This window comes from Primulina eburnea, chromosome 6 (assembly GCF_022965805.1).
Source record: "Primulina eburnea isolate SZY01 chromosome 6, ASM2296580v1, whole genome shotgun sequence".
NCBI lineage: Eukaryota > Viridiplantae > Streptophyta > Magnoliopsida > Lamiales > Gesneriaceae > Primulina > Primulina eburnea.
In genome coordinates, this window is record NC_133106.1 from 4,659,336 (window position 1) to 4,676,366 (window position 17,031).

The following is a 17,031-nucleotide window of genomic DNA, read 5'->3' on the forward strand; positions in this document are numbered from 1 at the left end:
CTTATGTGATAATTCATGAGGTGACACTCACTTATTGATTCAAGTACTACATACGTCATTAGTATGATCCTTTGTAGGAACTATCCGTAGTAACGAACTTGAAAAATGAATATGTTTATCATAAAGAGATTCGCCGTTCCTGGACCTGCTTCACCTTAATAGATATTTGAACAAGTCAAAGTTCTATCTTGGTCCGAGTGGGGATAGCATTTCTCTTCTGCATGTTCATAGAATTTTGAAAAATCCAAACATCTCAGACATAAATATGATATAAAATATAGAAAAATTAAACATTTAATGTGTAATAACATCTCATCTGTGCTAAAATTCTTATATACGTATGTGTAAGATAAGTAAGCAACTTATAATACGTACATATATATATATATATATATATATATTATATGCTCCACGTATGATGGTGTCGAATTAATTATTACTCCACCTACGTGTGTGTAAAACAAAAAAATCTACTAGTGAATAGCTCTGTTTGAGAACATATATAGAGATATGAAAGGAGGAATTTTGTGCTTAATTTTTATTTGATTTTCCTTATATATTTTTTTGCTTTGGAATGAAAAATTTTCTGGGTTGATCGTATATTTCATCGGGCAAGATTGTGAAATGATGAGCCAGGTTACTCATGTAAATAAAATTGTTAGGGCTGGTAGTACTTTCTTCATTTCTGTGTATGCTTTCATACTCAAGATTCTTGGATTCGTCGCCAAATATATTTGCAGGTATGAGTTTTCATTTATGAAATTTATCTTCTCTGTAGTTATATTTACGGGGATTTCTCTGTGTTGAATGATTTTTAGATTATATTTTCTGCGTTTTTTTTTTTGGTTTACAGATCAAATACAGAAGGGAATGATTCTTATTTTATTGCCGATCATTCTGAAGAACGTGACGAAGTTGTTTCCCAGAAATCCACTGATTTTTTGTTAAGTGGGCCTGCAGAAAAAGGGAATTCAGAAAGTGAAAATCTTGATGAAATTACTTCGAAAACAGAGGACTCTGTTTTCGTGGAAGCTGAATTGGTTTCTAGCAACAATAAGTATCAGTTTTTGCCTAGAGAAGATGTAAGCGGGTTAGTAGAAAAACACAAGACTGTCAAATTTCACGTTGAGGAAATGTTTGTTGGATCAAATGATACTTTGAGCTGCAGTGATCAGAGTCTTGATAACGAAACTTCTCCAAAAGTAAAGTATTTGGAGCAAAAAATGGAAGAGAATATACAAGAATTTGATAAAGAGCTCGAAGTTATTGATCATGAGAAGATAGAGAGCGCTGCCATCAGTTTTTTTTGCGGAGAAGATCATTCGGCTACCTTCGATGACGAAATTCTGTGGTTTGAAGCTATCGAGTCCATGGACGTTGAATCTATGGATGATCAAGATTTTTCTTATGAAATAGAATTGTTTCCACGGAGTAAATTATCCACTTCGGAAGCAAGTAGGTCGTCTAATTTTTCTGAACTTAAGTTCTTGGTTAGCCCTCAGAAGGTTGACTCAAATAATACAACCTTTCTTGAAGAATATGATCATAGAAGACCCGAAGATGTGGGAACAAACATCGAAGAAGAAAGGATTAATCCAACAGGTTTCGATTCAGATGATGAGTACATAGAACTGGAACCTACAAGAGTGAATCCAACTAGTGTTAATCAAGAAAGTTCTGCCAGTGAGCAATCTAAGGAAACCAAGGAATTAAATGAACCCGAAAGATTGGACCGTCCAAAAGGCGGAGGACACTCATGGGATTCAAATTTTAACGATGAAAATGAATCTGATGTGTTGTGTGAACACCAGCAATTAGTTCAGCAGATGAAAATGGAGTTGAAAAACTGTAGAAGTGGAGGGCTTCCTACTATATCAGAAGATTGCGAGACTTCGAAAATGGTGGAAGATTTGAAGCCTCTAAAAATTGATCAGAAGTTTGAGTACAAGGATTTAATGGAGGAAATTCACAAGTTTTACAGGACTTATGCGGAGAAAATGAGGAAATTGGATGTCTTGAATTTTCAGACTTTACAAGCAATAAGTAAGATTAAAGCTAACCTTTTCTGCTTTCATGCTTGTATTTCTTATTTACATAAATTTAATGTTTTATTTGCATAATTTGAACTGGTGGACTCAAGATTGTCACTGCATCTGCTATTTTGCTAGCCGCTTAAGTGACTTAAGAATCGAAACGTGTTGCTCAGACTGACATAAGATTTAAATGATTTGAACATAGGCAACTACATTGGTACTAGACTCAAAGTTATGTATTCGATTGCGAGTCGAAGCAATTGCTATGAGAAGTGTGTTTGAAATCAACAATTACCCACTTAATTATTGTGTTGCCACCTACTCAGAGATATTGTTCTTGATGCACTTTTGACCCTACAATTTTCTGGGAGGATCAACAAATTAAATTTCTTAAGATTTTTCATGTTGGTTGTTGAATATAAATTGGTTTTTCGTCATCTTCAATGTTTAATGCTTGCCATATGTCATAATACTGAAGATATTTTGTTCAATGAGTTCATTTAAATTTAGAATGCACAGAGTTGTTTGCTGGTCCCTTTCCATTCTTCAAGTGTAAAGTTACCTAGTGCTCAATCCATTGAACAGACTTTCTTTTTTCCCCGAAGTACTGGTTCGCTGTCGTTATATTATAAACTGCAATGATGAACAATGATGTTCGGCCTCAATCAAATAACTACTACTTTCACATATAATTTATTCATAAACTTTGATTTTCTTTTCGGCTTATCATATGTTGAAAAGTTCATCCCCACTGTTAAGATTTCTGGTTTTTGTGGAATCTAATTTTATGAACATGTTACAGGTTTCTTGCAGCTAAAAGATTCAGAAATATTCACTTCTGGAAAGAAGAAATCTGCTTCAATGCTAAAACCATTCACTTTCCCGAAAATTTGGCCTGGAAAAGTACAGAGGATTCACGCTGATCCTACGCTTAGGTCGATTGTAGAATTGAACCGTGACTTAGAATTGGTTTACGTTGGACAAATTTGCCTTTCGTGGGAAATTTTATCATGGCTGTATATAAAAGCGAAAGAGTTACTACAATATGATTCTCTGGGGAATCATTCCTACAATCGTACCGTGGAAGAATTCCAGCAGTTCCAAGTGCTGATGCAAAGATTTGTGGAAGATGAACCGTTTCAAGGTCCCAGAGTGCAGAACTATGTCAAGAACCGGTGCATGATCCGGAGTGTACTTCAAGTTCCATTAATAAGAGGTAAAAAAATATCAAAAATAAATAAAATTTTGCATAATTCAATCAAGTTTATTGGTTTGTGGAGCTGAAAATGAGCTTAAAATTCCCTGCAGATGATTGTGTGAAGGACATGAAGGAAAGAGGAGAGGAACAGGACTCGATTTCAGTTGAATTTTTAGTGCGAATCATTAAGGAGTCGATGCTGATTTTCCGGGACTTTCTTCACTCTGACAAGAGCTCAAAAGATCATGGAGCCAAGGTCGATACTAAAGAACCCAAAAATATGGCACTTCTAGCCGATATAATCACAACCCTTCAAAAGGTTCGCAATCCATTAACTTTTCGAGTAAGCCCGTGACTAAAACAGCTCTGTTTTAATGATGTTTTTGCAATGCAGAAAGAGAGAAGACTCAAAGAAAATATGAGAAGCAAGAGCTGCATAGTGAAAATGCTGCAAAAACAGGAAGAATGTGACCAGATTTGCGCTTGTGAAGTGGAATTGAGATTGGTCTCAAGAGTTGTTGGACTCTCGAGGGTGAGTAGAGACCAATTGATATGGTGCCAGAACAAGCTTCGCAATATCAACTTTGTTAACAGAAGGAGTGTGCATGTGGAGCCATCTTTCTTGCTTTTCCCCTGCTAATTAGGCTACATTTTTATTGCCCTTTAATACATGTATAAATTAAAATGTGTAATGGATTCTAGTAAAGGAAAGAAATGTGTACTACACTTTTTTTTTGTTCAAAATTTGTTGGTTTAGTGGCCATTGAGGGTAATTATGTGCAACGCAGAAGAGTAGATAAACAATATTCGAAAGAGTTTAAAATTTTTTTCCCAAAATATTACCAAAGCCAAGAAAAAATACAAATCAATGAATGAAAATCAAATATTGACAAGTCATATGACTAAAACTCAAAATAGACCAAAGTTCAAAATAGACCAAAGTTATACGAATTAAATTGTAATTTTTCCCAAGAGAATCTTATTTAGTTTTTGGATGGTTGGATTGAACTGCTGGATGTCTCCACTAATTGAGTAAACCGTAGTTAGCATCTTGGCTTCATGGGTCTGAGATTTTTGTAGAGGCTCTAACGAACTTCCCCAAATACTTACAAATGTTATCCATTGTCTTGATGTTTTTCATGTTAATACATGACAAGGATAATTTTCAACAACTGGTAAAAGTGAGTGGTGATCTTTATTCAGGAGTCCATTTACGAATTGCTACCCTTTTGTTTGTGCTCAAAATAAGCTCATGGGACTGGACGAAAATTTTGAGAACTGATGTATCTGGTTTGGCATATAGAATACCATGATTGACTACATTGGGAGGTATTTGTTCTATCTTGGGAGTTTTGCCTGAGCTTTCTACTTGTCAATTTATCTCCAAATCCTGTTTATGTAATGATTTCCATTGATCCGAGCCTTTTTTCATGATCTTATCATGATTACCAGATACCTCCTTGAGACCTACCGAGTACAAGAGATCTAGATTATCCAGAAACTGAAGGTTGTCAGCCGTGCTTACGGTGGAGTACTATCGGCTGGTGGTGCTGTGAGGGAAAGGCGGGCTTTTGTTTTTCCAGTCTTTGACCCTTCCATGCATTACAATGACAGAGGTCTGCGCATGACGATTTTCGCTGTGGTTCTATGGTTTATAAGGATCATTAGAGCTTTCTTGGTGGGGGAGAAAAAGATTGTGAAGATGGTTTTGAAGATACAGAATTCTAAGGAAAAGCTTTCATCCAAGACCTGAAGTTTCCACTTGGGCCTGAGATCATTTTTGGGCACTCTTTTAGCCAAGGAGTTGTGGGATTGTATATTGAGGCTGAAACTTTATATTTTTGTATTTTGTTCAGATTCTATGAGATACAAGGCTTGTTTTTTGGGGCTTTATCATCATTTTTCGGAAGGCATGTCAAAAATAAGTGTTCTATGGGGCCAAAAAATTCACATACGAGATTTCAGTTGTTTTGCATCACTACAAGGTGTCGGCCGGTAGCAAAAAAATGTGGAAAACTAAAAAGAAATGATAAATTTTGAAACAAATGAAAGAACCATGCAATGTACTAGTACTAGCTACCACGAGTCAACCGTCACAATTGTTAGTAGAATAGTTAGCAGACAATTCACTAGGACAAGGAGAAGAATCCCACAGCAAATTAGACCTCCATGCATCACCTAAACTCGATGGAAAACTATAGCCAAATCCCATATTCACATCAAATTGTTCCACATGATTTTGCACCAACTCTTCAACTTGGCCAAGATTTCCTTGTGCATCCTCGGCAAACACAGCTGAGATGTGGTGGCATTGCTCACTCAACGTGCTAAAATCTGTTATATCTGAGCCCGTATCAAAATATTCAAGCATGGATCTCGAGATATTCTCCAGCAGCAAGGAACTTGAAGTGTCATTAATGGTACATTGTGAGACTGGATCAGATGTATCTCCATGAAAATTCGATACTTGAGTTGGTTTGTCTTCCATTTGATCATAAACTAGTTTGCATGGTTGAGGAAGAGAGAAACTAGCAACGGATAACTGTTGAACGTCACCGCCGGAGAAACTCAATCCAACGGGTGAATATTTTCTTTTAACTGAACATGTCACATTGCTGGAACTGAACTCAATTTTGTTTACAAGAACAGGGTTTGTATCCGATACTGGAGACGCCCAAGAATTAGAGATAGCCCTTTGTGTATTCGAGTTAGCTTTCTTGAAAATCCGACATATCGCCCATGCTTCCTGAAATAACTAATAAACATATACGTACATCACAATTTTTTTCATTATTGTCGTAAGAAAAAAGATGAAAAGCAGGTACAAAGTTTAAGGTTCTTACATTTGCGGGAATGTGTAATTTGTCCAAATATCTTGTGGATAAAGCTGAGTCTGAGACCGAAGGTAACCGAAACTCATGCATCATCCAATCAGTTTTGATCCCTTTAGCCGCTCTGCCTTTGTAGATGACAAGGGATTTTTTCAAGCCGATGCATTTCGATCCTTCGGAGGAGTAGATTGGCCTGTCTGTGCCCGTGGCTTTCCAAAATCCAGCGCCGGTAACACGGTTAGGACGTGTACTGTTCCTGTATTTTCTGTCCCTGGGACAGTAGAAGTACCATTCTTTTTCTCCGGTCGCCGCCAACTCTATATATACACGTACAATATGTCAATATTCTTACACAAATCAAATCTTACATCGAAGGTCGACCTAGCACATGCAGGCGAAGAGATATCAAGAATGTCTTGAACTTACTTGGAAGATCCCATGGATCAAACTTATAGATATCGAGTTGCTTTATAAGCTCGATGGAGAGCGGTTTCTGTTGGATCTTCTTTTTCAGATAAAACCCTACAAGTTCTTCATCAGTTGGATGAAATCTGAACCCTGGCAGCAAAATATCATCCACTTCTCCGTTTCTCTCCTCCATGTTCTTCAAAATATATGTAGATTCTGAAGCAAATTTGCAGGACAAGAACTTTAAAAAATCTTGTGCATATATGATGTACACTTTTAAGTTTAAACCTAATACTAAATGCGAGAGTATTATGCAGTATATGAAGCCCTGGCTTGCCTCCCAAGAACCGAAGGATCAGCCGCCATTTCTGGTAGAGTTTAAGGAGCTTGTTTCTCTAAAATTGCTTAACTAATATATAAGCTTAAAAAAACTGATTAAATCCATTAAGAACAACTATCAAGAAAATCACAAGTCAAGAAAATATATTTATTTCAGTTTGATAGGATTCTTGATAAATTGACTCTTATTTAGAAAGTATATATAGTTGGGGATTTGACTGGCAAAACTCCTAATTTATGTATATGGGTCGGGCGAAAACGAATCGGGCGAATTCGAAATCCGACTCGTCTTCCTTTCATCCCAAATTGTGTTCAAGATTGAAGTCCAAATCTCAGAATCCAAAGGAATTTAAAAATATATAACCAGCCTTATTAGAATGCAATAATGATTTCCATATGTCAAAGTTTGAGTTTTATTAAATAAATTTTAAAGTCAAGACAAAGCAAGCTTCTTAACATATGTTTGGATTTAGTTTCAGATTTTGTATGAAATGTGGACCAAGGTCCACTCCCAATGCAAAAGCTCAAAACTATATTCAAATAATTATTAAATCGGTAAATTCCCATAAATAATAATATAATTAATATTTGGTGGAATCAGTCTAAGGATCCACAAATGCCTCTTCTATTCCATTCCCAGGCTTCTATTCCACTGACTTGTCAGATTTAAACATGTTTATTTGAATTAAAATAATTTATGAAAGATATATTTGTACATAGGTTTGGCCAGAAATAAATTCTGAAGGGAATAATTAAAATCACTAAGGTATTCTAATACTAATGTATTTTGGGTTTTTTTTTTCTGTTTTCATAATGGAATTTGTCAATACTTGTTTTCATATAATGATTTGGATTTTTTTTTATTTTTTAGCTCGAAGCCACAAAACTCACCAAATATTGTTTATTTAACAGTGATGCTCTCATGTGCAACGATAATAAATATATATTATACACATTAAAACAAATCTAAACAAAAACGAAAAAAAAAAAACAAAATGAAACTTGATAAGCACAAATTATATAACATTTTAGGGATTTTATTTTGTCGTATTCGTGCTTATCTGGCATTTTTATTCCGAGTTTTGCGCTTATTTCGTCTCATTATGGCTATTTGCAGGTTTGACCAAAAGAGGGTGAAAACCAAAGAAGTGAAATAAATGTCAAACTCCGCAATGCCACGTCAGAAATACCCGGAAGAATAGGAAGAAAGCATGAACCAAACACAGACCCTTACACGGACCCCGTGTAAGGGTCCGTGTCATTCAACCACAAAAGAAGAATTTTGCCGAAGAGACACGGACCCAGGCACGGACCTCGGAGACAGGTCCGTGCCATTCAGTTGCAAGATGCAATTTACAGAGCCTCGACGGACCCCTTGACGGACCCCTACACGGGGTCCGTGTCGTTCATCACCCGAGAACCCAACTTACAGTATGTGGACGGATCTCCAGACGGACCCCTGCACGGGGTCCGTGTCAGCCATTCTCGAGAAAGAAAAAAAATCCAGAGCCTACACGGACCCCTCTCCGGATGCAGGCACGGGGTCCGTGTGTGCAATATCAGATCGAGATTTTGGCGAAGATTTGCTCGAGATTTAGAGGAAGAATAAAAGGGAAAATAGAGGGAAAGAATAGGGTTGTTGAATTTCTGGAGAGAGCAGCCGACTTCTGAGCCAAAAGAGGAGATTTCATACTTGTTGAAGAAGGCAACGGATCGGGGAGAAAATCGAGGGAGAAACCAACGCGCTTCACACGCATATCTGCGCGCCATCGCTGAGATTTTCTCGTCTCTTTTAATTTCTTAGTTTTATTCATGAATTCAATTATTAAATTTGATTTTAGTTTTGAATTTATGGAGTAGTTTTCTTTTATGATCGGGACCACGATAGGAACAAACGATTGATTTTTGTTATTCATTGAAGTGTTTGATTTATAACATTGTTCTATGTTATTGATTAATGTTTGCATAAATTTCGTGCTTTTAATTTGGCCAATTATTTGCATGTTTGTTGTTTAATCTTGACTCGAAAGAGAATTGATTAAATTTAGCTTCAAAAATATTAATTAACACGCGGTTAAACCGACTAGAAATAGTATTCGGTTTCAGTGTGCGATTTTAGGCGACAGCTGTGATTCTTTCGTTGATGAATGCGTTTTTGGTTAATTAAATTCAATTAGAAATAGTTGGATTGTTAAATGAAAATAGGATTATAAATTCTAGAACTAGATTTATAATTAATATAGAGAGTCGCATCGTAACAACAAATGATCTATAGTTAGATGATTCCATTGCATGATATTAATCAAAAGTCTGTTACCGTCGTGTGTCCCGGTCATTCTATTTAAGTTTGAAAATCCCAAGTCTGAAGCATCTCTGATAATTGATTCAGTCATTAAATTAGCATAAATTTGCTTACAATTTACGTAGTTGCAATAATAATCAAATCATTCATTAGTGTTTGCCTAGATTGAACAAAATAATTGAATCTTAGTAATTAAATAATAGTCTCTGTGGGATCGATACTTGGACGTCTGTCCAATTACTATAACTTGACCTAGTCCGCTTGCTAGAATTATTCCCAACCGAAATCTTCGGTCAAGTTTTTGGCGCCGTTGCCGGGGACTATTTATTTGATATTAGGATAAATTATTTGTTTGAGACTAGGCTTTTACTCTTAGTTTAAAATTTTTTATTCTTTCTTTAGCATTTTAATTACTTTAGTTTATTCTACTTATTCTCTCTTGGAGTTTAAATCGTGCACTTAAAATTTTTGATTTCAGGGGTTAGCTCGTGTTATATGAGCCGTGCTCAAGACGTCAAGAATCTAGTGCCACTTGATCTTGAGATTGAAAGCACTCTCCGCAGTATCCGCAGAGCTCGAAGGAATAACAACTTGACTCTGGAATTTGAATCTGAAGCAGAACCTGATTTGGACCATAAACCAGAAGTTGAGGAAATGGCCGGGGAAGAGGATAATCGCACTCTGATGGAGCTTCATAGGCCAGCATTTGTAGGGTATGGTTCTAGTATCATCCGCCCTACGATTCAGGCAAATACATTCGAGCTGAAGCCAGGCATCATCCAGATGATCCAAATGCAAGTAAAGTTTGGTGGAGCACCATCTGAAGACCCCGATGCACATCTGGAGAATTTTCTGTCAATCTGTGATACGATCAAGTGCAATGGGGTGAGTACTGATGCCATTCGACTCAGACTATTTCCATTCTCCTTGCAAGGAGAAGCTATGGAGTGGCTTCGCGACCTTCCAGCTGGTTCTATCACTACTTGGGATGGGCTAGTTGAGTTCTTCATGCACAGGTATTTTCCCCCTACTAAGATTACACAACTGCGAAATGAAATCACTTCATTTAGACAGAGAGATGGTGAATCACTGAATTCAGCATGGGCGAGGTTTAAAAAGATGTTGAGAATGTGCCCGAGACATGGTTTTTCAGTAGGCCAGCAGGTGGAGACATTTTACTATGGGGTAGATCCTTCTGTGAGATCTATGCTTAATGCGGCAGCAAATGGGAGTTTATACAGGAAAACGCCAACCGCAGCGCTCGAAATCATATCTAATATGGCCGAGAGCAATGTGGGTTGGCAAGACAACCGCAGGGAGAAGAAAGTAGGATTCCTTGAGATGGATGCTTTGACAGCGATTACAGCGAAACTTGATGGATTGACACATCAGATGTCACAGTTACAAGCGCAGAAGTCAATACCAGTCAAGTCAGTGAATCAGATCCAAGGAAATGCTGAAATAGTTGGTGGTCCATCTTGTGACATGCCATTCATGCCGGATATGCCTGGTGAGGAAATACAGTGTTTTGGAGGGGATTCAGTAAATTATTTGGGAAACCAGGGGCGTCAGCAAAACAATCCATACAGTTTCTCGTATAATCCAGGCTGGAGGAATCATCCAAATTTCGGGTGGAGACAATCAGAAAATGCTGTTATGCCACTACAGTTTAATCCTCCACAACATCCTATGCAGCAAAAGCCTCCTCAACAACAACCTAAGCCTCCAAAAGGTGTTGGACCCTCTATGCCACCCGGTTTCAAGCCACAAGATGGCAAGTCAAACCTTGAGGACATGCTTGCAAAGTACATAGCAGGAAATGAGATGAGATGGCAAAATCATGATGCCATGATGCAAAGAGTGGAGACTCAACTAGGGCAGTTAGCGACACAGATGGCTACACGAGCTCCGGGTTCACTACCTAGTGACACGGAAAAGAATCCTAAAGGTGTCAATGCAGTCACGGTGACGTCTCCCATAAAGCAGGAAGTGATCGATGTTGAAAGTGATGTGAAGGAGAAGAAGCCATTAAATCAAGGACCCAATGACGCAAGGGAGAAAGGTAAGTCTCTAAACTCGAACTCTCATATTGATATAAATTCACTCCCTTTTCCCCAAAGAGCTAAGCAACTGCAATTGGATACTCAATTTTCAAAATTCCTTGAGATTTTCAAAAAGCTACACATAAATATCCCATTTGCAGAAGCTTTAGCTCAAATGCCCGCATATGCAAAATTTCTTAAAGAAATCTTATCAAACAAGAGGAAATTGGTTGACTTTGAGACAGTTAAGCTTTCGGAGGAATGTTCTGCTATTTTACAAAATAAATTACCTCCAAAGCTTAAGGATCCAGGTAGTTTCTCTATCCCCTGTACCATAGGAACTTCATTTTTTGCTAAGGCTTTGTGTGACTTAGGTGCAAGCATTAACTTGATGCCTTATTCATGTTTTGAGAAGCTAGGGATAGGTGAAGTGAAACCAACAACAATTTCTCTACAGTTAGCTGATAGATCAATTAAATTTCCTAGGGGAGTTGTAGAGGATGTGTTGGTGAAAGTCGACAAGTTTATCTTTCCAGTAGATTTTGTTGTGTTAGACATGGAAGAGGATCGTGAGATTCCTCTTATTTTGGGAAGACCATTTTTAGCTACTGGGAAAGCTCTGATAGATGTACAAAAGGGTGAGTTGGTGTTGAGACTGAATGATGAGAGTGTGGTGTTTAATGTTTTTCAGTCCATCAAATATCCTAATGATAAATCTGATTGTTTTAGAATTGATGCTACTGACGAGCTTGTTGAGTGCAGCTGGCAGGAATTGATCGGTGAAGATCCTTTGGAGGTCTGTTTGACTGATTCACGTTCAGAAGAGTTGGAGAATGAGGATATTAAGGAATACATGCTTTATCTAGAAGCAGGCAGACCGATTTCGAGAACGGTAAACTCTAGGATTGGGGAGCTTGGGCATGTCCCGAGACCTTTAAGGTCATCCATTGAAGAAGCCCCAATCTTAGAGATGAAACCTCTTCCTTCTCATTTGAAATATTTATTTTTGCTTGATAATGATAAACTGCCAATAATTGTCTCATCTATTTTGACAGGTTTGGAGGAAGAAAAGCTACTGCGAGTTCTGAGGGATAATATCAAAGCAATAGGTTGGAGCATTGCAGACATCAAGGGGATCAGTTCATCCATGTGCATGCACAAAATTCTGATGGAGGCTGACCACAAGACTTCTACCCAACCTCAAAGACGACTGAACCCAGCTATGCAAGAGGTGGTAAAGAAAGAGGTGATTAAGCTACTGGACGCAGGTATTATTTACCCGATTTCTGATAGTAGGTGGGTTAGTCCAGTGCAAGTAGTTCCGAAAAAGGGTGGGATCACTGTTGTCAAGAATGAGAATAATGAATTGATCCCTACTAGAACTGTTACAGGGTGGCGTGTTTGCATTGATTATAGAAAACTTAATGACGCCACCCGTAAAGATCACTTCCCCCTCCCTTTTATTGATCAAATGTTGGAAAGGTTAGCTGGACATCCTTTTTACTGTTTCCTGGATGGTTATTCAGATTATATGCAAATTCCTATTAACCCTGAAGATCAGGATAAAACCACTTTTACTTGTCCTTATAGGACATTTGCATATAAACGAATGCCATTCGGTCTATGTAATGCACCAGCAACCTTCCAACGATGCATGATGGCAATTTTCCATGATATGATTGAGGATTTCATTGAAATATTTATGGACGATTTTTCTGTATTTGGCTCTTCATTCGATACTTGTTTGATTAATTTGTCTAAAGTTTTGGAGAGATGTGAGGAGTCAAATTTGGTGCTGAACTGGGAAAAATGCCACTTTATGGTGAGAGAGGGGATAGTGTTGGGGCACAAAATTTCTGAAAAGGGGATTGAGGTCGATAAGGCTAAGATTGAAGTGATAGAGAAACTCCCTGCCCCAACAAACATCCGAGGAGTGCGTAGTTTTTTAGGACATGCAGGGTTTTATAGACGTTTCATCAAAAATTTTTCCTGCATTTCTAAGCCACTGACCAATTTACTGATAAAAGATGTGAAATTTGATTTTTCTGATGAGTGTGTGCAGGCATTTCAGGTCCTGAAGGAGAAGTTGATCACCGCACCAGTGATGATAGCTCCTGATTGGGGGTCACCATTTGAGGTGATGTGTGACGCAAGCGACACCGCTCTAGGGGCAGTATTGGGACAAAAGAGAGAAAAATGCATTCATGTCATCTACTATGCTAGTATGACACTATCAGCTGCCCAACTGAACTATGCCACTATAGAAAAGGAGCTTCTTGCCGTGGTTTTTGCTCTTGATAAGTTTAGATCGTATCTGATAGGGAGCAAAGTTGTCGTGCATACTGATCATTCAGCCTTAAAATATTTGATGGCTAAAAAGGACGCAAAGCCAAGACTGATTCGTTGGGTCCTTCTGTTGCAGGAATTTGATTTGAAGATAATCGATAGAAAGGGGACAGAGAACCAAGTTGCAGACCATCTCTCGCGATTGGAGAATCCAAGTACAGGTAATGAAATTATTCGCGATGATTTCCCAGACGAGCAACTGTTTGCGATCAACAGTCTACCATGGTATGCCGATTTTGTTAATTATCTATCAAGTAAGTTCATTCCTCCCCATTTTACATACCAGCAAAAGAAGAAATTCTTCTCAGATTTGAAGTATTATTTGTGGGAGGATCCTTATTTGTTTAGAATATGTGCAGACGGTATAATCCGTAGATGTGTTCCCCAAGAAGAGGTAAGCGAAATTTTGTTTCATTGTCATGCTGGTCCGGCCGGAGGCCACTTTGGGGCAACTAGAACTGCGTCCAAAGTCCTCCAGTCTTGTTTTTATTGGCCTACTTTGTTTAAGGATGCGCATGAGTATGTTACAAAATGTTCAAATTGTCAGCGCACAGGTAATATCTCTAGAAGACATGAAATGCCTCTTAAAAATATTTTGGTATGTGAGATATTTGATGTTTGGGGTATAGATTTCGTGGGTCCGTTCCCGGTTTCTTTTGGGAACAAGTATATATTGGTGGCTGTAGACTATGTATCTAAGTGGGTGGAAGCACTTGCATGCAAAACTAATGACTCTAAGGTGGTTGTTCAATTTTTAAAGAAAAACATTTTTTCACGTTTTGGAACACCTAGAGCCATTATTAGCGATGGGGGTACTCATTTCTGCAATCGTCAATTCGACAGTCTGTTGGCAAAGTATGGGGTCCGACATAAGGTGGCTACACCTTACCATCCCCAGACTAGTGGCCAAGTCGAGGTATCAAATCGAGAGATTAAGCGCATTCTTGAGAAGACTGTCAGTGCTTCAAGGAAAGAATGGTCTAGCAAACTTGACGATGCACTGTGGGCGTACCGCACTGCTTTCAAAACCCCCATTGGCATGTTTCCTTTTAAACTGTTGTATGGGAAATCGTGTCACCTACCTGTTGAACTTGAACATAAGGCTTACTGGGCGACTAAATTTTTGAATTTTGATGCTAAAGCCACAGGTGATGATAGAGTGCTGCAGTTGAATGAATTGGATGAGTTTCGGTTGGAGGCTTATGAGAATGCCAAGCTTTACAAAGAGAAAACAAAACGCTGGCATGATCAGAACATTGTCGGTCGAGAATTTGCGGTGGGACAACATGTTCTATTATACAATTCTCGACTGAAGTTGATGCCAGGTAAGTTGCGTTCACGGTGGTCCGGTCCTTACACCATCACGCAAGTTTTTCCATATGGGACAGTGGAGATCGCTAGTGAGGCAACTGGAGCTTTCAAGGTGAATGGACATAGGCTGAAGGTCTATCATGGTGGTGCCATACCCGATGAGCCGACCACAGTGGATCTGCAGGATCCCAACTGAATCAAGGGAGTACAGTCAGGCTATCGACTCTAAATTTAGCGCTTACTGGGAGGCAACCTAGTGTTTAATCTTATTTTTCTTTCTTGTTTTAGTTTATTTTATCTGTTCTAGTTTACTTTCTTTTTGTTTTTCTAGCATTGCTCGAGAGCTCATCTCAATGAATGGTGGTGCAGGTAATTTATCTACTGGCGGTGGAATTTATCAGGTGTGGGAGAATTTATCAAGGCGATCGATTTTCAAAATCTCGCACAGACCAGGGAAGTTTCTGTACAATTCTTGCATCTTGTGCGCTTGATTAAGTTTAAAATTTGAGTTCTAGATTTATAGAATTGTACATGCATGGTATAACATTTGGCTGTGGGTAGTATATTTGATTTTAAAAAAAATAAAATAAAATAAAATAAAATAAAATAAATTTTTGACATTGAAAATTTCGATTATTATACAGTAGGTCCACGGACCCGTTACCGGACCCCTACACGGGGTCCGTGTTGCCCACTTCCAAACATGCCAAAATCCAGTAGGTCCACGGACCCTGCTCCGGACCCCTACACGGGGTCCGTGTCTGTCACCTTCCACATAGCAGAAATCCAGTAGGTGCACGGACCTCTACACGGACCCCAGCACGGGGTCCGTGTCCCTTATTTTCGCGTCATATCAGAATAAAATCGCGATTTCTGCTACCCAAATCCCTACATCCCCAAAATCGAATCAACTCCCGTCGCCTCCCTTGCACCACCGCCGCAACTCTCCGTCGCCACCTCTCACGTCATCATCTCTCACATTATCACCTACTCTAGCATCCTCTTGAGCACCTCACCACTCCACTTGCACTTTCTTACAACACACACCACCCCACCTCATCCCGACGCCGTCGCCAACCACCGTCGGAGCACAACCCTTCGCCGAGTTTTCGTCATCACCGTCTTCAAGTTTCTGGTAAGAGTGGCTCAACCTTTTCGCCATTGGTGATTGTCCACATTGGGATTTCGTGCCATCTATTCGCTTATTGTGTGGGTCTCCATCATCGGTTATTAGAGTACCGGATTAAGCTTGTTGGCGGCCTGTTATATCTTCATTTTGGTTTAGTTTTGGGATTGAATGCTTATTGGAGGCTATTGACCGTCGATTGGGGCGTTATTTTCTAATTCTTGAGTTGGTGTGGATTTGTGTATTCTTTGGTTGCTTGGGCGTTGTTCTATTTCATTGCATTAGGATTCGTTGGATCGATTCATATTGGTGTGCTCTGTTTGTTGGGGTATTTCGGATTGGCTGATTGAATTTTTTATATTGAATTGTTGGATTTATTGTGCTTGCATTGTTGGAGTGAATTGATAATGCCTCCTCGCAAGTTGACTGGCAAGCGTGCACGCAGCGTTGCTTCCTCCTCGTCTGGGTCTACCAGATTATCTTTTGACGCTTCGAAATTTCCGAGTCGGGCGAACTTCGACTGGTACTCGGCCCTTCACGGGAATTCTGTCATCGTGGAGAGATCTATTCACCCACGTATCGATGCCGAGGTGCCACTCCGGGCAGAGTTTGATAAATTTGGGTGGGGACCCCTGTTGGACATAGCCGGGCCATACTACCCTGATCTGGTGTGGCAATTTTATGCCAATTTTGAAGAAAAGGACAAAACCGGGTTGACATCGATCCGTACTTACGTAAAGGGCATCCCCATCGACATCTCTAGTGATTATCTGGCCTTAATTTTGGGCGTCCCAAATGATGGCCCTTGGGTAGTGTTCAACCAGATCGATTTCTTCCACTCCGACAGCACGTACCAGATCCCTGACGCTCGGCACCATCTCCGGTACGTCACATCTCCCACCGGCTCCCGTCTCAGTGTTCTTCCGACCCGCCTCCCGCTCCTTGATCGACTGATCTGTTATTTCACTGGTGCAAATATAATTCCGCGGAAGGCTGGAAACAATGAGGTCCGTCTGATGGACCTGTACATTATTGACAAGATGCTGAATGGCTTGGGGGCTATTCCTGCTATTCCGGTGGCGTCAATTATCCTTT

At 39.2% G+C, this 17,031-nt stretch overlaps 2 protein-coding genes across 2 annotated transcripts; one reads left to right on the forward strand and one right to left on the reverse strand.

Annotated features, from left to right (window-relative positions):
- Positions 1-442: 442 nt before the first annotated feature.
- LOC140833790 (uncharacterized) lies at positions 443-3,997 on the forward strand. Its single transcript, XM_073198202.1, has 5 exons — positions 443-740; positions 854-2,043; positions 2,836-3,249; positions 3,342-3,550; positions 3,626-3,997. Exons 1-5 carry the CDS (start codon positions 625-627, stop codon positions 3,869-3,871), a joined length of 2,175 nt encoding a protein of 724 aa, XP_073054303.1. The 5' UTR covers positions 443-624; the 3' UTR covers positions 3,872-3,997.
- A 1,320-nt stretch (positions 3,998-5,317) lies between these two features.
- LOC140835282 (NAC domain-containing protein 19-like) lies at positions 5,318-6,718 on the reverse strand. The gene is made up of 3 exons (XM_073200770.1): positions 6,489-6,718; positions 6,075-6,379; positions 5,318-5,977 (listed from the first exon to the last, which is right to left on the reverse strand). The coding sequence occupies exons 1-3, from the start codon at positions 6,661-6,663 to the stop codon at positions 5,318-5,320; spliced, it is 1,140 nt and encodes a 379-aa protein (XP_073056871.1). The 5' UTR covers positions 6,664-6,718.
- Positions 6,719-17,031: the final 10,313 nt, after the last annotated feature.